This window comes from Sciurus carolinensis, chromosome 3, assembly GCF_902686445.1.
Source record: "Sciurus carolinensis chromosome 3, mSciCar1.2, whole genome shotgun sequence".
NCBI classification, from domain to species: domain Eukaryota; kingdom Metazoa; phylum Chordata; class Mammalia; order Rodentia; family Sciuridae; genus Sciurus; species Sciurus carolinensis.
The window spans coordinates 49,410,294-49,430,679 of NC_062215.1; the positions used below are offsets into that span (position 1 = coordinate 49,410,294).

General features: G+C 36.8%; 2 protein-coding genes across 3 annotated transcripts in view; one reads left to right on the plus strand and one right to left on the minus strand.

Moving 5' to 3' along the window:
* Adprm (ADP-ribose/CDP-alcohol diphosphatase, manganese dependent) lies at window positions 1–11,748 on the minus strand. 2 transcript variants are annotated; one of them, XM_047544558.1, is made up of 4 exons: window positions 11,666–11,748; window positions 4,853–5,470; window positions 3,473–3,589; window positions 1–679 (listed from the first exon to the last, which is right to left on the minus strand). In XM_047544558.1, the coding sequence occupies exons 2-4, from the start codon at window positions 5,451–5,453 to the stop codon at window positions 369–371; spliced, it is 1,029 nt and encodes a 342-aa protein (XP_047400514.1). In that variant the 5' UTR covers window positions 5,454–5,470; window positions 11,666–11,748; the 3' UTR covers window positions 1–368. The 2 variants fall into 2 exon arrangements, with proteins under 2 accessions (XP_047400514.1, XP_047400515.1); XM_047544559.1 differs by lacking the exon at window positions 11,666–11,748 and adding an exon at window positions 8,575–8,696.
* LOC124979805 (protein SCO1 homolog, mitochondrial) overlaps window positions 11,306–20,386 on the plus strand; it is an 18,940-nt gene continuing 9,859 nt past the window's right edge. The window contains exons 1-4 of the mRNA XM_047544561.1: window positions 11,306–12,110; window positions 13,071–13,161; window positions 15,594–15,791; window positions 16,510–16,602. Of these exons, the coding sequence (XP_047400517.1) occupies window positions 11,826–12,110; window positions 13,071–13,161; window positions 15,594–15,791; window positions 16,510–16,602 (667 nt within the window). The 5' untranslated portion in view covers window positions 11,306–11,825. The remainder of the gene's footprint in view (window positions 12,111–13,070; window positions 13,162–15,593; window positions 15,792–16,509; window positions 16,603–20,386) is intronic.

A 20,386-nucleotide genomic window follows, 5' to 3' on the forward strand; every position in this document is an offset into this window, starting at 1 on the left:
GGTTCCCTGAATTTTATTTATATCATGAATTTTAAATTATATAGTTAACACATGAATATACTCTCCTTGTAAAACAAAAACAAGAAATCAGGTAAGGTCAAATTAAGTTCCTTATCAGTAGTAGATGTCCCCAGCATCATCTCCTCTCTGGTTTATTCTGTTTCTGACTTTCAGCACTGGAAATGATATCCAAAAATGACACTTCTGAATATTTTATCAACTAACATGCTGAAGCCATAAATACATTTTGGTATGAAAGCAGAATACTGAATGATGGGATTGAGAATTTTTATTGTTTTTCTTTTTATATGGTAGGGACAAATACAAGAGTCATTCTCTTCCTACAAAGGCAAACAGAACAAATCAGACTAAAAATCGAGAGCTTTTTCCTTCTTATAATTCATAATTCGATCTGGAACTCTTCCTCTCCCTTTCAACATCATTTTGTCAGGATAGACGTGAACTGTGCCGAAGGCTTGGCTGTCTGGAGCTGTTTCAATAACTCCTTCTAGATTGACATGGTGCACACCAAAAGGATCCTCAGAGTAGCCACCATCATGAGTATGACCAGCAAAGAAACACACCACACACTTGTGAGACCAAATGACTGCCAAAGCATCTCTGTAGTTCCAGGCCAGGCACACGCTGTCAGAGGCCTCTGGGTAAATGGGAAGATGGCCTGTTAGTTAAAAAAGAAAAATAGTTAGCTAATTAAGAAATACATTTTCCATTAAAAAATAATAGTACTCAGGAAAAAAAAAATGTGTATTGCTACCTCATCCAAATGGACTGAGACCAGAGAAAATCCACATATGTGAAGGAGTAGGCCATCAACACCCATGTCTCTGGAGCACAGAAAGGAGGGTGAGACAGTTTGCAAATGAGGTGGGAAAAGCTACTGTACAGGCAAAAATCTTGAGATCTCCGAGGCCTACACACAGACTCAAGTTGTATAAACACCAAGGATGATCAAGGGTATCTTATGCAAGGCAGTCTACAAAGGAGGCCAGAAATCAGGTAGATGCTGTGCTGGAATTCAATTTTATTGATTTCCTTAAATATGAATGTTATACACACAGAAAGATATAGTACTAAATAAAAGAACAGTTTAGAGACTGACTATGGATTATGTGTCATTTAAATAAACAATGCCATAAAACTGATTCATGAGACTTTGAACACCCCCATGAGATCAGGTGGTCATATCTAATTTACAGATAAGAAAGCTGATTAAAGCAGGGAGGTTTATACTGGGCCCCACAGGACATATGTGAAAGTAGAGCCAGGAGAATTTTGAATCCCTAATGTCAACACATCTATAAGTCCAGACCACACATATAAAAGGCCACAGTTTCACTCTGAAATTCAGATATCATGGCTCATTGATCTCTGCTTCTTTCCAATAAATCTTTTCTTTGTCCTGCTACTGTTCATTTTTTTTCTGAAATTTAAACACGTTTTTGTTTATTATCTACTTATAATACAAGTAAAGGTGGGGTGAGGTAACAGAACCCTAAAGCAGGAAAGGAACACACATGTGTGAACACATGCCCACCCACACAGGCTAGTTGTGATAAGGTATAAGAGGCCTTATACCTGTGTAGAAGCCATAATGACTTACCTATCAAATTACACAATTAGTTGCCCCTTTCCCCTAGAAGTACTTAGCTTCCAGGACACTGCCAGTTTTCCTTCAACCTCAATGATCATTAATTTTCAATCTCCTTTGCTGGTTTCTATTTAGTTCCCCAGCATCTTGTCAGGAGTGTCTGAATGTTTGGTCCTTGAGCTTCTCTATCTATACCTAATATGATGGTGATCTTTTCATGATTTATGTAACTTTAAAAATTGTCTACATTCTTTCAACTCCCATATTTATGTGAAAGCTTAAACCTCTATACTGAATTTCTAAATTACCCACTCAGTATGTCTACTAATGTACAACAGGCATCTATTAGGTATTAGATATCTATTAGACATCTGAAACAGTAGTTCCAAACTGACACTCTGGCCCTCTCCACCCAAACCTCCTTGTCCTTCAGGGTCCCACCTCAGCTAATGACAATTCTATCCTTCCAAATGAATGGCCAAAACTCAAAAACTCAATAACTTCTGAGTAGCTACAGTAAATTAAAAAGCACATAAAAATAAAAAGGAAATTTCTATTAAACTTTACTAAAGAGAATCTGAAGTGCTCAGTTGTTAAATGTTTACTTAAATATAAGTAAATAAGAGACTACTGAAATAGGTACACTGCCATTAGTAAAAAGAAAAGAATATGAGACAGAGGGGAAAGGGGACCAGGATTTAAAAAAAAAAAAAAAGGTCTCAATTCTTTCAGCAGTTATGTGACTTTAGCTATGTAGTTTAATCTCTTGGGGCTTCAGTTCAAATTTAAAATTCAAGGGTTTGGCTATATGATATGTAGGGCTCTTCCAGTTTCAATACTTTTTAGCCTAGCAGTAGAAGAGCAAAAAAGTGGACAGTCAAGTACTGTAGTTTCTGAGAATAATTATTACTGAGCCAAATGGTTACATCCACAACCTCTGAGAGCACCTTATCTTTTCCAAACTTTGATGCTTGACAACCAAATAGCAGCACAAACAGTCCTGTGCCATCTTCATGTTTTTAACCATACTTAAAAGATCAATTACATTTCTATTTTACATTTTATAGGAATGTAATTTTATATCATCAACCATCTGAATAGTCTATCATTTTCAAAGAATTTTCATACTTACAATTATACTTGATGCAATATTGAGAAAACTGCAGTTTGTAGGTTCTATTTTTGTTCAGAGCCACAGTTGACACAATGAGAGCCAGAATGCCAACGGCTATAATGTCAGCTCCCAAACCAAGTCCACCAACCACACATAAACCCAAATTGGGTTCTTTGTGGGTGGGCATGTACATACATGTGAGTGTGTTTTAAGTACTTCCAAATTCCTATAATGTCTGATGGCAGTGTATCTGTCAAGTGATTCTAAATGAAATAACGTAACTAATTTCCTTGGGACCATGTGGTTGACAGTCAAAAGTGTTTGCTGCCACCTGAGTCTACCACATTACCATATTCTATCAACTCTGTTTCATCTGGGCAGCAATGACCTATTCAGTGGCTACTTCACTGATAACCAGGGCTCCTAAGGCTAAAATATGAAATGGGGCCTGAAATGAATTTCTCACTTCAAAATTAATTGATCCCACTTGGGGAAAATCTGCTTAGAAATATAAAATGGCAACTCATGTACTCTAATATATGGCAGTTTGCTTTTGTTATTTTACAATTCTTTCCTGACTCATTCATAATTATTAACTCAGGTTCAGGTTCTATTTTAATTTTAAAAATCAAGCATCCACTTTATAGACTGAGGATATCAAACATAAAAATCATTAGTTTTCTTTAAAAGTTAACTTTTCCCAATCTCTGAAATGCTACTGCAACCAGATAAACAATTTAAATACTTACTCACAATCACCACCTTTTCTTGGTTTGTGTCAGAGAATGTAAGAACTTCGTTCAACCAGTTCAGTTGTTCTTGGCTGAATCCTCCATTAAACTGGACAAACTGGGGCTCAGAAAGTCCTGAATAAATTCAATAAGTTAGACCCACAAAATGTCATTTCCATCTCATTTGGGCATTTAAATTTACCTAATGCAAAGACATTTGCTTTTTTCTGTAGGAATATGTATCAGCAGTACTTGACTTAAAATAGGAAATAACAAGAATTTAGAGTGATATATTAATAAGTTACGGTATCTTATTCCTAGTCTTGACATTCCTCTGCTTACTTCACTGGCTTTCCAGTACACTAGAAAGAAAATAGAACCTCCTTCCTCTGTCCACTGACCCTGCTACATTCTCTTGCACCTGCTTACTTTCCAAATCATCTTATACCTCACTGGCCTCTTCCTGTGTTATTCAATAATGCCTCTCTTATTCCACTTAATGCCTTCACATTTGTTTTCCCTCTACTAGCTCCCTACCCATTCTTCCTAAGTATAGCTCCTTCCTATCATATAGATATTAGCATATATGTTTCTTTCCTTGGAGAGGCTTTCTCTGATCATCTAATATAAAACAGTACTTCTAGTCCTTTTTTTTAACACCATACTCTTATTTTCTTGGTAGTACTTTGTGGAAATAATCTTGTTTGTTTCATTGGTTGCTACAGTTTAAATCTGAAATGTCCTCTCCCTCAAGATCCATGTGTTAAATGCTTGGCCACCAACTCGCAGCACTATTGGGAGGTAATGAAACCTTTAAAAAGGGGGCCTAGTGGGAGGGAGTCAGGTCACTGGGGGTGTGCCCTGAAAGGTAATTCTGGGATACCAGTCCCTCTTCTTTCTCTTTCTTCCCAGCTGCCATGAGGTGAGCAGCTTGTTCCACCACATGCTCCCTGCCATAAAGTACTGCCTTGCCACAGGGCCAAAAGCAACAAGGCCAAGTGACCATGGGCTGAAATCTCTGAAGCCATGGACCAAAATAAACCTTTCCCCTTATAAGTTGATTATTTCAGGTATTTCATCACAGTGAAGGAAAATGAATACATTTATTGTTTGTCCTGCCCACCTACTGTCCTGGTTCCCTTCATGTTGTCCCTTTAAAAAAAAAAAGATATTGCAAAGTGCTCTGCCCAGAATGAGCATTCAAATATCTGTTAAATAAATGAAGCTTCAATCATGTTGTAACCAATCCATGTGACATCAAGGCTTGGGAGAAATCCTGACCCTGAACAACAGCGACAATATACTTTTACCTTAATCGTCCATCTTCCTGCTGAATAAAAGGTAGCTGAAGAATTTAAAGACAATGTATTAGATTCTCAGCTCAAAGGAATAATTCACCTTGAGGACTATTCAATTCCGTATTTGGATTGTGCTCCCTCAGTATCTTCATACACTGCTGGTATTTTGGAGAAGACTGATCCACGCCTAAGACACTCAAGTCATAAGCATCAAGTAAAATGAACCGAAATTTAGGGAATGGTACAAAGTGATATGCATAATAATTCTCTGAGGGTATGGTCTCAGGATGATGTACAATCCGATCTTCTAGAAACCTTGTGTTAAGTTTAGAGCGTGTTAAATAGTCTCTACTGAAGTTGTAGAATTCGTGATTTCCCCATGTATGATGAACTGGCACTTTAAGCATTTTGAATGTGTTCATAACAAGTTCTAGAGACTTTTCTGATGTTTTATGCTGTGCATTATAGCCATCAATAATATCTCCAAGCTGGAGGACACAACAGGGTGTGCTGCTTTCTTTATTCCAGTCTTCAATGGCGCCCTGTAAGTGAAGGAGACTATGTCTGTAGTACCTCCGCCTGCTTCCTTGGAAATTGTATCCATCTTCTAAGTCAGCATATTGAATATCTGCTATTACTCCAAAGGAGAAGAGTCGTTCTGAATTATCATTGAGGGTTCCAGGATTGGAATTATCAGCCATAACCTCCGAACAGGTTTCTAGATAAAGTAAAGAAAGTAAAAAAAGATAACTATAAGTGAAAAAGACATTATACTTAATAGTTAATTCATAAGACAGCTTGACAATGAAAAAAGTGCATCTACTTTAGAAGTGAGAGTCTCAGGTCTAAAATACTAAGCCTCTGAAACAGTTCAGGTTCTCATTTGTAATACAGATAACTTTTATTCTCCAGAAGAGGAATAATTTACAAACAGGTACTATTCCATAATGAACAGGCATTCTAATTCTAATAAAGCCAAATTCAAATCTAGAATAATACCTAATTTACAATAAATACACATCACCTAAAAAATCCTTCCCCACATACATCAAATAATTTCATCTGTAAAGGTTGTTTTAAAAGGTGTATATTACACTAACTCACTGTAACCTAAACATCAGATTCCCATTATGGGTTATTTTGTATTAGTCTGTCTTTCTTTTTGTCGGTCATTTGAAATAAGTTTCTCATAGTTTATATCTAAAGTAACTGGGAGAGGCAGTAAAGACATGAAGGAGAGGAATAATTTTAAACAGTGATCAAAAAAAAAATTCAGCATAAAAACTATGACACTGATGTGAGCATTGTCATTTCCATAACAGTATTCCTGGTTCTTCAATAACTGGATTCTAACTTGAACCAGGTTTTTTGTTTTGTTTTGTTTTTTTAACTCTACAACCAAAAGAGAAAATATGAATCTTTTCATATACACATGACCCCCGCCCTGCCTCAGTAGTCAAAGAGCCAGAGATTGTAACTGGAAAACAAACTATTAGATTGCTCACAACCTCAACTTATCATCTAGAAAAGAATGAATCTCATTGTTATGTCAAACTATAATTCATCAATTAAAAAAGACAAAAATCAAAGGCCAAGATCCTCAATTATCAACTACTTTTGTTACAAAGTCTGTCATAATTAACTTGTGGTAGTGTCTGAATTTATTAAAACCTAGTTGTTTCTAAAATTTCATTTGGCTAAAATTACTTGCAGACTCCCAGTCTCCAGTCATCTGCCCAATATATCTACAGAGTTCCTATTTAATTGTCTACAGACATGTGAATCCCAGTTGTAAAAGCATTCCTAACAGATGGAGGCTACAACTCCATAATTGGAATAGGAGTCAGACTTCAACCAGACTTATTTATAAGAACAAAGGGGCATTTTTCAAATTAAAACTGCTGTCACTAATGCTACACTATTTACCTAATCCATACAGTTAGGAGCTTCAGCTATTTTCCTTTCTTCCTCAATCTCACTGGTTGTAAGTAGCCCTAAAACAGATAAAACTGTACCAGAAAAAAAAGAGATAGAGAGAGAGAGAAAGAGAAAGATATCCTAAAAAAATGGTTTGGTGTTCTTATGTGGTTTTTTAATTTGCTCATTTCTTACAGCAGTCCCCATCTGAAAACCCCACTAGATAGCAAGTCAATAAATATGCTGACTTGTCAGTAAGTATGTATGCTGGGGTGGTTATCTTCATTGATCTTTCTATAAATGAAAGAAAGTCTATGACTTTTCAAGTGGAGAACTCAGATACAATTACAGAAATATAAAACTCATTTAAGTCAGCTGAAAATCCCTAGTCTTTATTAGTTGCAAGTATTTGTGATTCCAAGTACAGATTAACAGAAAGATAATTTAGCAAGTATGTCACATGAACATAATTAGCAAAGGTTAACAGAAAACTGTTTCTGGGAATGCTTTTATCCCCTGCCAGATGGGCTTATTTGTTTTTATATTTAAACTCAAAGCCTTTAAGGTGATAATATGTTCTGTGGATCAATTACAGGATTGTTCTGATTAATTTGATCATCTTTCCAGTAAACAGTTGTTATTTTTGCCTGACCAGCAATCATTTCCTTTTCTTTGAGTAAGAGCACCCCAATTTTCCTGGGGTAGATAGGTATCTACTCAATTCCCTGAGCACTGGTCATTTGACCTTTACTCCCTGGCTGGGAAAGGGAGTGTTATACTGATAGATAATCAGGTCTGGCATATGAAAACCGTTTCCTCCTGACCAGTTAGGGTGTAAGCACATAACATAAGCTCAAACTACAACTTGAGCTTAAGGAGAAAAGTTAACTGAGAAGTAATTCAACATGAAGGAAGCAAATCTGAATGATGGAAAGTATATTCCTGGAAACACTACTTAAATACCTGCATCTACCTGTCTGCTACAATTACCCTTGGCCATTTAGTTATATGAATCAATAAATTCCCCCCAGGTAAAAGCTAAATCAAATTGTTTTTCTGTCATTTAATACCAAAAATCCTGTTAATACATCCTTCATTGGCTCACAGTTTCAATTTAAAGAAACTGAAGGACACCCCAAGATTTGGCAACCTTTTAAAGAAAATTAAAAGAAGGTGGCAAAACTTAACAAGGGGCACATACTGCCTAACAGAAATCAGTTCTGGGGTAGAAGAAACCAAAATATTGAATGTAGCTTTTAAAAATAAGGTCAATTATAGGGAGGCAACATATACTTTTATTAAAGAAGTTATTTTGAAAAACAAAAGCTTAAATTTATAACATGGTCTACTAAGTGCAAGAGAGGGGACAAGGCCACATCCAGGGACAGAGAGACAAGCTCAGAAGTAAAGCTGGCAAAAAGAACCAGAGGGTAAAAGAAGACTCCCCTGGCTCATTCAAAATTTTTTTTATGGTTCAGGGAGATGCCCCAGGGAACTCAGGAAGACAGGTCCAGTAAACATCTTACCAGAGGGAATAATTTTTCTGTTAATAATCCAATCAAAAATTTAGACAACTTCGAGAAAGAGGAGCGCTTTCTGTCTCAAATCTCCATCTTCCAGGCAGGTACAATGATGCATGCCTGTGATCAGGAGACTGAGGCAGGATTGCAATTTCAAGGCCAGCCTCAGCAACTTAGTGAGACTCTGTCTCAAAAAATACAAAAAGGGTTGAGGATGTAGCCCAGCAGTAGAGTTCCCCTGTGTTTGACAACCCCCCCCCCCAAGTACTGCAAAAAAACAAATCAAATCTCCATCTTTAGAACTGGAGATGGGGAGAAGAGGCAGGGATACAGAAACCTTTTATAAGAAAAGCAGATTAGAACAAAAGGCAGAAACTTTACATACATGTAGATTTAGTTAGTCTGTATTAATCAGAAACTTTTCACTCTCAGAGTTTCCTTGCTCTGGTCAGGACATGGGGTATAGCTCTTCAGTCTCTACTCAGTATAAGGAGACAAAGTTTTTCAAAAGCTTCTGAAGTAGAGAAACAATAGAATCTGTAAGAATTAGGATGTATTTTGCTTTTGAAGAAAAAGGAGAATGGCAAGTTTTTAGTGAACTTTGTTCTTGAAGTTTTGCCTACACCATTTACTATGTGCTAAGATACATGTTTTAGTTTTTAAAAATGGTATAATCATGAGCTGCTGCAAGTTTTGAAACTTAAGACCCTCATAAGGTTGTTGTGAGATTGAGCTAAATTGTATGCATACCAATTACTCTACAGAGCTCTGAATCATAAAGCACCAAATATGAGAAAATAACATTTAAATTTTATATCTAAGAGTATATGTTTATTGAGTCACAAGTTAACTAAAACTGGAATAGAACAGAATAACAGTATTTTCTAGAAAAAAAATGGCTACAAGTTTTGGTGCAAGATAAGCAGTCAGCATTCTGTGAAAACCACCCCAGACCTAAGGGATTTTTAAAAATAAGTAAGATATGCCCAGGGATGCTTAACTGTTGAAAACTTGCTACAATACCAATAAAACTTCTATAACACCTAAGAGTCAGAAGGCTGAAGTCCTGTGTAATAAGCCCTGAAGCTTTTAAGAGGAACTTGGTGAAAGAAGACAGCCCTTCACTGAAAAGTATGTTTTATACCATTGCAAGAGAAAAGGGTGGGAGGTCTGGACATCATTAAGATTTTGTTAAAAGAGTCAGATGTGTCTCAGGAAGGGGGCCAGTTTGCAAAGCTTTTATATGCAGAGAACTCAAAAAGAACAGAGAAGGAGAGGATCTTGAAACCTGTTATATACTATCATAACAGGAAAGTTGAGGCAGAAAAGTTCCTGGTTAGGCAAATGGGGCAGTGGTCTGCACCTCTAAGATGAAGCAAACATGTTACAGTATCAGGAACTTCACAAAATGTTTGCCTTAGCTACTCTAAGCAAACTAGCCTTAAAATTTATGAAGCACAAAATTTAATAAGCCTTGACACTATTACTAGAACACATATCAGATGGTATTTATCCATGCCCTGTCTCTTTCAAAGAAAGTATCTAAATAGGAAAAAACAAAACAAAAAGCAACCTCATTTGGTGATCTCAGTGGCTTATAGTAGTGATACAAGTGATACAAATTCAAACTATATAACACTTTGTATACCTTTTAGCAAGGGTCCATCAGACTCAAAGGTGTTATCAGAAATTGCTAATTGTTATTAGCAATTTTTAAAGCAGGTTTAAAAAGCCTTCTTTAAACTGATTTAGATGCTGCAATTCATCAAGAAGTATAAACTTAATGTGAAAAATTTTGTAAAAATGCTCTGATAAAATAACGGTAAGGCTTTTAATAGAATCACTTTGGAAAATAAAATTTAATGTATCAGCTAAAAACAACTTCAAAGTCAATTACTTATACGTGTTTGCTCCGTTAACCCATAACTGAGCATTTAAAGAAATGAACAATACTTCTGCCTTAATAAGCAAGCTGCTTTTGTGTTCTTTTTTAATTACATGAGAAAAGCTCTTCCTGGGCAAACAAATACATAGAAATAAGAGGGGGAAAATCTCACCATAGGCAATTTCAAGATAGAAAAAATAGTTTTGACTAACAATGACCTGAAATGCTAGGTAAACATTTAGCAACTCTTCTAATTTTGAGCGTAAATTTCAAAAATTTCCAGTTGAACTATGGAATGAAGAAACACAACTACTACTAAACTACAATTTACTGGGTTAGAGAACAGTCCCCTTGACTAGGTGCGTCAAATCACAGGGAAAACAAAATCCTTTGCATCAATCCAATAATTAGTGGAACAAAAGCTGCTTTTGCTCTGAGTAAGTACCCTTGAGCCAGAACTCCCAAATGCCAAGGAAATTAAGACTGACGTATTTTCAGGCTAGCTAAATATATATTTATATTGCAAATGTATTGTATATTACAAAGTGTATATTTCCTGCCTTTTATCCCACTATGCTTCCTTTTCTCTTATAAAAGATTTCTGTACCCCTGAGTCCTTGAAGATGAAGATTTGGGATAGAAAGGCCTCCTCCATCTTACTCAAAGTCAGCTAAAGACTTTCTCTCACAATTGCACCCTGAAAAAATACCGCACAAGAGTGGAATTTGTAAATAAGGAGGCAAGAGGTCTTGGGTTTTTTGTGTTTTTCCCCCCTTGTATTTTTGGAAATCCCCCACAGAAGTGGTGGGGTAGTGACGAGTGCAGCTACTGAGACATAAAAAAAAAAAAAAAAAGCAGATGAAGGGGCTGGGGATATAGCTCAATTCAAGGCCCTGGGTTCAATTTCCAGCACAAGAAGCAAAAAAAAAAAAAAAAAAAAAAAAAAAACAAGATGAAATCAATGCCATTAATATGTGGCTGTATCCAAGTAACAGAAACAGTCTCAGATGAGGAAACCAACAAACTTTTTTAAAGAAAAAACAGAAGGGGGCAGGGGGCAATGAGAGTATTTTAACAGACTGACAGACTGGAGCCCCAGTCGACCAAGTTAAGGATGACATATAACGCAGTATATACTTTGTACAGTAGTGCTTTAATCACTTTGCGCTGTAATGTATTCTTAGAAGTGCACTTTGGTTACTTAACTCGCTTTTACCACCCCAACCGCCCAAATTTTAAAAATTGTTTGAAAAATATTTTTAAAATCAAGGATTATTTCAAGCGCAACTGGTCGACTCATATTTTGCAGGTGTGAAAGGATCAACTACCCTGTAGTTTCACTTGGCCGGCCTCCACACTGGGCTGGACGAGGGTAAGATGGTTGACCAAAGAGGTGGAGGAAAAGGGGCTAACCAGTCCTGCCAGTGTCCGGCCGGTGTTTTCTCTCTGCTTAGCTGGAAGCTCCCAGCGCTCAGTGCCGCCTGGCCCAGGTCTAGCTGGGACCCCGGAGAGTGACACCTCCCCACGGTCCCACTGTCCCCGCCCCCTCAGCCTGCTCCGGGCCCGCTTCCACTCACAAGGAACCACCTACCGCGCGCCGGCTCCTTGGCTAGGGCTCCCAGACTACCAGATAGGACACGGCGCCACCACCGAGCAGAACGGAAAGAGCGGCTTTTTGCGACTTCCGGAGGAAGCGGAAGCTATACCGGAAGTAGCGGGGCGGGTCAAAGGAGGTGCGGTATCGAAAGCTCATGGCGGCTTTGGCATTAGGGTTGGGCCCGGTTACGTGGCCCCGGGGTGGTCAACTTTGGCGTCTCCTTCCTCGTGGAATCGAGCGTTGGGTCCTGGAGGAGAGAACTGCGAGAGTCTTGTGGAGGCAGTGCTGCGCGCGGCGGGAGGCGGTGCGGCTGGCCTCCAGGCTCCCTGGCTGCAGCTTGGGAAGCCGGCCCTTAAGTACCACTGTACCGCCATCCCCTGGGTCGTCAGGTCCGGAGCCGAAGGACCGCAGAGATCCCACGCGCCCCTCCAAACCCGGGGTGAGTGTACATACACATAGAGCCCTTCCAGCACCTGTGGTGGCTGTCAGCAGCAATTCTATTTGGTTTCAAGGGTCCTCAATTTGTCGGTCTTATCTACCTCGTGGAATTTCATCCCACTTTTCCCCTGGTTTACCAGTAGTCCCCGTGTTCCACAGAACTTGAAAGCCAGCACCCTCTCTGCGGGGTTAGATACTTGGGCTTGAACTTCAAGTTAACGCATAGGTTCCAGTTTTTCGTAAGTGTCTTAACCTTAAGTTTATATAATTGAAGAGTCAGAGAACATCTGCAATTTCTGTCTCTTGAATTTCCCTTCAGAGTTTTCACATAATCTTGAAATTGAAACAGAAAAGTTGAGTTTAGTTGCGTGTGGATACGCCTTTTTCTTGGGTTTTCTTCCAGTTCTAGTTCTGACCCAAAAAGAACGTAGAGCTACTACTCTCTAGTGATAGGTAAGAGAACTGGGTTTTCAGAGCTGTGGAAAGAGTTAATGATCTAACCCTAAGTGGCAGACATCTTTCTTATTTTGAAACTTGAAAGAGCCCTGAAGTAATGAGTGCAATTTGCAAAAATCCACAGTTAACTTCCCATTTATTTTATTTATATCTTCAGTTTTCAGCACAAGCTGTAATTGTTTTATAATCAACAGTTGGAGCAAAGTTCACACATGATAGTAGTCATGGTACTTGACCTTCTTTGGGTTGATTTTCCACATGAACAGAAAATGACTTGGGGAACTTTCTCCTGGAATGAATACCTGTGTAAATGTATTCAGAACCCAGCTATAACTGCATTCACAGAAACTTTATTTTCTCATGCTATAGTAACCTGGAACATTCTGCCTATTTAACAAGATCATGACTCGTGTATATGTATATTAAAAACTCCTGTAATAAATTTAAGCATGGTTAAATATTTGTCTTACTAGTATTTTTATTTTTGAAATATTTGCCCCAGTAGCCTGTTTCCTGGAAGTCTTTAGCATTCACATTTGCTATTGGAGGAGCTTTATTGGCTGGAATGAAGTACTTCAAGAAAGAAAAGACAGAGAGTAAGTAGATATCATCAGGTCATGTCTGAATACAATCCTTCCTGATTCTGGACTAGCATCTTTTTTGTTGTTTTTAAATTTTCATTTTGAAATAATTTCAGATTCACGGAAGAGTTGCAAAGATGGCATAGAAAGTTCCCAGTGTACTTTCACTGAGCTTCTTGTATAATCGTGGCACATTTATCAAAACCAAGAAATTAAAGTTGGTGCAATTAACTGAAACTACAGAGTTAGTTTGAATTTCACATGTTCAGTCAGTGTCTTTTACTTTTCCAAATTCAATTCAGATTCCTTCTTTCTAACAGTATTAAAAAACCTATGGTGAATAGATTTGAATGTGGACCATATCAGGGTACAAAGATAATTAAAATTAGCAGTCCAACCTGTTAGGTACACATGACAGGGAAACAGATACAGAAAGAAAGGGTTTTCACTAGATGAGGTTCTGGCAAACCAGAGGGAACTCAAGGTGCTGTTAGGGTCCAAAGAAAGGCACAACTTTGAGATATGAGAATGTTGCCTGAGAGGCAAACATGGGAAGTAGTGTGAGTAGATCCTACAAACCAATGAGTAGCAGCGGAGGCTGATTATGGTTGAGGGAGAGCCAGGCATTGTTGTGTATTAGCATCCTGAAATGTTTAGGGAGAAAAAAAGAATTTTAGATTTTAGTGAATATTCCAGGACTTTTAAGATTTGGGTTGGAAGTTTTAATTAAATCTTTAAAATACTGATGAAATCTGATTCAATTCTTAATTTTAGAGTCTGTTTTGATGGCCATTATATAAAGAGTGATGTTTAAGTCTGGGAATGAGAATTCATAGACTTATAGAATCTTGGTTCTGTGAAATTTTAGTGTAGAGTATAAGTTTTGTCCTGATATTGATAAAGATGACTTTTACTGAGTAGTATTTTATTGGTTTTCATATTAAAACTGGAAAGTTAGGAAATAAGTGACAAATCTAAAACATGGAAGCTTTTGATTTTAATTTGTAATTTCACCTGCAATATTTGTTGAACTTAGAAAATTTGCTCTGAGGCAATCTTAATTGTTTCCAAATTATTTGAGGGTATTTGCAGACATGATACCTCATCATCTGCAAATACTTTTACTGTTTCCTACAAACAAGGACATTCTGTAATCACAGTGTACCTGTCAGACTCAGAAAAGTAACATCCGTATGTTACTGCTTTTCAATCTCCTATTCAGTCTTCAAGTTTTGCTACTGGATGTCCTTTACAGCAAAAAGATCCAGTTCAGAACCAGGCCTTATATCTAGTTGTCTTGTTAATATCCTTCAGTTTGTAACAGTTTTTCAGACTTTACTTGACTTTTGTGACCTTGAAAGCCTTGGAGATTATAGGCCAGTGATTCTGTAGAATGTACTTTAGTTTGGGTTTGTCTAATGTTTCTTCATTATAAGATTCGGATCATACATCTTTGACAGGAATATCACAAAAGTGATGCTATGTCTACATTGCGTGGAGTCATGTGCCATTTTGTCTCATTACTAATGATGAGTTCTGTCATTTGATTAAGATATTATCTATCAGATTTCTCTCCTGAAAACTTGCTCTTACATAAGTGTATATTTTGTGGTGTGTATTTGCTTGTGATGCTCCCTACCAATGAATTTTCCTGTTTATTTGTTCAATATAAACTTATGGTTTCCTTGATCCATTATTCTCTTTTATTTTGATACTCAAAGTGCCTCAGATTAGTTAATGGGAGCCGGAGCCCCTTTAAGCAGATGGCTATATCTTTTTGATATGTCTCCAGTGTTCTTTGAGTTCTTTTCTTTCTGCCACAAGGGGTTCCTGGCTCATCTTGTGCTTTCTTTGCATCAAAATTTTTATTTTCTTTTAGTTGGGGGATCTGTATATTGAAACTCAGACCCGTACTTCTGGTTCTTTTCCAGTGCTACAGGGTTTATTCTAGTTCTCTCCCTTTCTTTCCACAGTTTTCCCTCCTTTCCATTTGGAACTCACTTATTAATTTATTCGTTCATCCATCCTGCCTGTATGTGACAAGCTCATCACTGCATTCCTCTCCCCATGCAGCCTGCCCCTCAGAACTCTCAAGTTCAGACTTTCTCTGCCAGGCTGTGCCCCCATCCCCCAATACCAGTTCAGACATCTGTCTGCTCTAGGCCAGTGTGACCCTCCCCCACCCAGCACCACCACACCTAATAACTTATGACTCAATTGTTCCAGAAGAGGAAGAAATAGTTTTGCCACTTTATTATAGTGCTTATTACATATCATAGCATTTAACCTGGTTTTATTGTTTTTTTTTTTTTTTTCCTGAAAAAGATTTTTAACTTATTGAAAGCAAACAATTTGTTCCTCCCCCATGGCTTATTAATATAATGCTAACCATGTATCAAGTATATGGTTAGAATAACTTTTTTATGTTGTGTATGTGTCTCTTTAAGAGCTGGAGAAGGAACGGCAGCGAAGCATTGGAAAGCCTTTACTTGGGGGACCATTTTCCCTCACAACTCATGAAGGAGAACCCAAAACTGACAAGGATTACCTGGGTCAGTGGGTATTGATTTATTTTGGTTTCACTCATTGCCCTGATATCTGTCCAGAAGAACTAGAAAAAATGATTCATGTCGTGGATGAAATAGGTAAGAAAGCCATCACTAACCCTACATCATTTACGTTTACTTCATGTTACTGTTTTTCTCATTCCTGTATTATGTTAAGTGGGGTGTTATAAATATTTGGTCTGTAAGAATAAAATCTCAGTATTTAGCTCATTTCTTATTCTGATTCTGAACCTTCCTCTCCACCAAAAGAAACTTGTTTTGATGGTAAAATGTTAGATTACCTAAAATTGTCATTGTGGCCTGAGGCTCCCTGAACTTTGTTCTTGTGCCTGTTTTATTTTAGTCTTCCTGTTGCCTTTTCCCCAGTGATAGATTAGAAATCTGAAACGATTTGTAGTTAGTGGTATTTTTATTAGTACCATTTAGAAGGAAGGGTGCTTCCTCTTTCAAATGGAGTTGCTTTAGTATATTTGATCCTTATTAATATTTATCTTGCTTTTGAGATATGGTAGAGGAAAAAGTATAAACACTGGATTGGATTGGGAAATAAGGCAGCCACATTATGTGATCCAGGGTAATAGCATTTACATAACTGCATATGTATTTGGTACGATAGTTATCAATAGGCAATAAATATGTGGATAATATGTATATCCATATATATGGATAATATATATGGATAATATATGGACCATTCTGTTCCCATCCCTGTCCTTTCCACTCCAGTGTTAGATTTCCCTTTGTTTTCTTAATGCTTTTCTGTAGTTTGTGAATACTAATTAGAACTTTCTTCCAGATAGTATTCCATCTCTGCCAAATTTAACTCCACTTTTTATCACCATTGACCCAGAGAGGGACACAAAAGAAGCCATTGCAAATTATGTGAAAGGTATGTTTATTCATAATAATTTATATCTTATTTCTTACAGTTTTTGAAATACCAACTTACTTAAAATTTACAGTGCCTCTTAAAATAGGACACCAATTTTACAGGCAAATAAAAGGTGAAGCTCAGAGTGATGACCTAGCTAGTCAATAAATAAGAAAGAAGCAGTTTCTCAATTCCTGGTATAGCACTCTTTGTATTTTATTATAGAGGAAGGATTTGAACTTGATGTTCATATATCAACTGAATTAAAAGGAGCCTTGAATCAAGAGCAATGACAAATTTCTTCCTATTCTAGTTGTGAATCTCATTCTCTTTTTTATAAAATTAAGAGAAATGTATGTTCTTGGAATGGGTACACTGGAAAATTAAAAGTGAATTATTATGTTTTGAACTCGTAACACATGTTCAGCTGTTAGTTTGAGCAAGTTTGTTTAATTTCTTTGGGCTCACATTTCTTCAGTATAGGTGCTTAAAAATCAGGAATCTACAGTTTAATTGTACATTTGATTTAATTCCTGATCAGAACAACCTAATAAATAGTTTTGTATTTATGCTTTTTATATGATGTTGTGAAATGCATAGCCTCTAAAACTCCAAAGTTATTTTAAAATTTATTTTGTGAAATGCCTGCTGTATATCTTGTTATTTTAACAGATTTATTGAGGTGTAATTGACATACAGTTGTGTGTATATTTAAAATGGACAGTGTGTTACCTTTTGACTTAGGTATGCAACTGTGAAATTCTTGAAACAATAGTTTCTCCACTTCTACTGGTGGGTGGAGTCTGCATAAGCTGCAGGCCTCACCAGTTTCTTCATTACTGGTTCTTGTCTTATGTATTCAAAGAATGAAATTCATAGAAGAGGAAGTGTGTGTAAAAGAGTAGGATTTGCTCAAGTGGGAAGAAAAGAAACTGAGGTCTGGCAAGGCAAGAGGGGACCCTATAGGGGTTGCCACTTGAGTATGCTAGTTTAAGGGTTTGTTTAGCCCTTGGGTCAACACTGTTTGCCCAAATTAATGCTAATTGGGGTTTGGGAAGTATTAATGCTATTGATTGGCCCTCCAATCTCTATTTGGGTCTATCCCACCTCCATTTTCCCACTGATCAGCAGGAAATGGACTGTTGTAGTTGATAGATCATACTCTGGGGTTCTGGGCTGCTGTTCCATATGAAGCTGGTGTCTGCACCAGGCCTCTACCAGACTGCTGAGATGTAACTAGGTCGGTGCACACCTGCTCACCTTTTCCCTAGCTTACCACAGCCCATGCTCACTACCTGCTGTCTAGCCTACCCAGGCTATCTCTACTTCTCATGGAATTTAGTGGGTTGGCTGTGCCTCTAGGTGGCCCAGGAGCATGTCACTTTTACCATAATCAAGACAATGAAATCTCCATGACCCACAAAAGTTTCCTTTACCCTTGTTCATCCCTCCATCTCCATACAACCACTAAACTGCTTTCTGTCATTACAGTTACAGACTAGTTTGCCTTTTTTAGTGGCTTTTGTAAATGTAATTACCCAATATGTACCCTTTTTTGAATGCCTTCCTTCAGCATTGTAATTTTGAGATTCACCTGTATTATAAAGTGTAATAATCCACTCTATTGAGTAGACACTGATGGATGTTTCTTTTTTTCCAGTTTTTGGTTATGATAAGTAATAACTTTCATGTATAAGTCTTTGCATGGACACATGCTTTCATCTTTTTTCAGTAAACAACTAGGTGTGGAATGGCCAGATCATACGGTGTATATTTTACTTTTTAAGAAACTGACAAACTTTTCCAAAATGGTTGTACACTTTTACATTCCCACCAGCAGCAAATGAGAGTTCCAGCTTGTTCACATCTACATCACGCTTTGTATGACAATCTTTTTAATTGCAGCCATTCTAATAGTCTTTTGTGGTATCTCATTTTGCTTTTAATATCATTTCCTTAGTGACTATTAGCATTTTTTAATTATCTTGTTTGCTATCTGTGTATCTTTGGTGAACTGTCTGTTCACACCTTTTACCTATTGTTTTTGCATGTGGATATGTATGAATGTATGTGTATATGTATATATTAGTTATATTCTGGATGCAAGTCTTTTATCAGACATTGGATTTGCTAATATTTTTTCCCAGTGTATGGCTTGTCACTTTAGTCTCTTAACAGTATCTTTTGAAAAGCAGTTTTCAGTTTTGATTTAATCCAAATGTCTAAGTTTATTATGCTTTTACATGTAGTGCCTTTTGTTGGTATATATCTTTGCCTAACCCAAGTTGACAGATTTTTGTTTCCTTCTTAATCTTCAGTTTTTGTAGAACATAGTAGTGTATGCCTATAATCTCAGTTGCTTGAGAAACTGAGTCAGGAAGGCTGCAAGTTCAAAAACAGCCTGGGAAACTTAATGAGACCCTGTCTCAAAATAAAAAATAAAAAGGGCAGGGAATGTGACTCAGTAATAAAATGCACCCAGGCTCAATCCCCAGTATCCCCTGCCAAAAAAGAGAGAAAAGGATTTTAAAAATTTAGTTTTTATTTTATATATTAAGCCAAATTTATGCTTATAATTTGTTTTTCAGAAATTTAGCCCCAAATTTTTGCCTATAATTTGTAAGATTTTCAGAAATTTAGCCAATAGCATGTTTTTTTTCCAAAAGCCATTAAAACTGGCTATTTATAAATGAACTCATGGGGTAACACACAATCTCCAACTTAAATATGTTTATTGGCAGTTATCCTTGTCACATACTATAATAGTCTCAAATGAGTAGACCTGAGTTACCGTACTTAAATAAAATGCCAAAAATGTGGTAATTTTCTTCCACAACATGCACACACATTTATTGCTAGTTGTATTTGGAGGTGGGAGAGGTGTTAAAATTTTTAGTTTAGTGTTAGGAAAATTTGCCATTTTAGTGGTTCAACTTTTTAAAAATTTGAATATGCAGCTAACTAAGCTTTGTCTACCTTTCGTATTATTTACTCAAAGAGTGAAAAAGAAATATAAGCCAACCTGCTTTTTCAGTACCCAAGTCAATTCTCAGTTTGGAATGAATTAGTCCAAGGAACAAAAATGGGCCTGTGTACCATTGGAAGAAAACACTGCTGTTAAATGTTTGGTCGTCATTTCAATAGTCTGAAACCTATATGCTGTGGTTTACCCTGAGCCCTGAACTTTGCTATAATTGGTCTTTAGAATGATGAATTCAGCTCTTTATCAGAAATTAAGAGTAGAACCTAATGCCTATATTAAGATATTTGCTGGAAAATAAAATGCAGAAATTTTGATATGATCTTAATTGTGAAGCAAATGTTTTTTCTCATACGAGCAATGAAACACAAGTATGTAATTCCTGAGAATACTTCTAAACTTCATTGTATCTTAACTCTGTATTTTTTAAAAGCAAATTAATTTAAAATGACATTTAAATTATCAGACATATTCCCTCTGGATCTTTAATGGTCATAAGAAGATTAGAATTTCTATATGTAGTTCAAAGGAGAATTTCACTTGTTCTATATGAATTTCTTTTCCTTAGAATCATGAAAATGGACTGGGGATGTGGCTCAGTGGTAGAGTACTTGCCTAGCATGCTTCAGGCTCTGGGTTCGATCCCCAGCACCATAGCAAAAAACAAACAAACAAAAAAACCTTTCAGCATATGAATCATGAAGAAATGTTTGGGGACTCACAAGGGAAAAGTAACAATGGTACTGTTTTGTAACTGATGTTATTTTTATTTATTTATTTTATTTATTTTTTATTTTTTTTTTTTTTTTTTTTTTTTGAGAT

Bases quoted from the DNA above. Each gene is read 5' to 3' on its own strand.
- Adprm (XM_047544558.1), bottom strand. From the start codon at position 5,453: ATGGCTGATAATTCCAATCCTGGAACCCTCAATGATAATTCAGAACGA. The intron at 3,590-4,852 runs GTGAATTATTCC...GAATTTATTCAG, and splicing joins GGAATTGAATAGTCCTCAAG to GACTTTCTGAGCCCCAGTTT. The intron at 680-3,472 runs GTAAGTATTTAA...TTTAACTAACAG, and splicing joins AGAAAAGGTGGTGATTGTGA to GCCATCTTCCCATTTACCCA.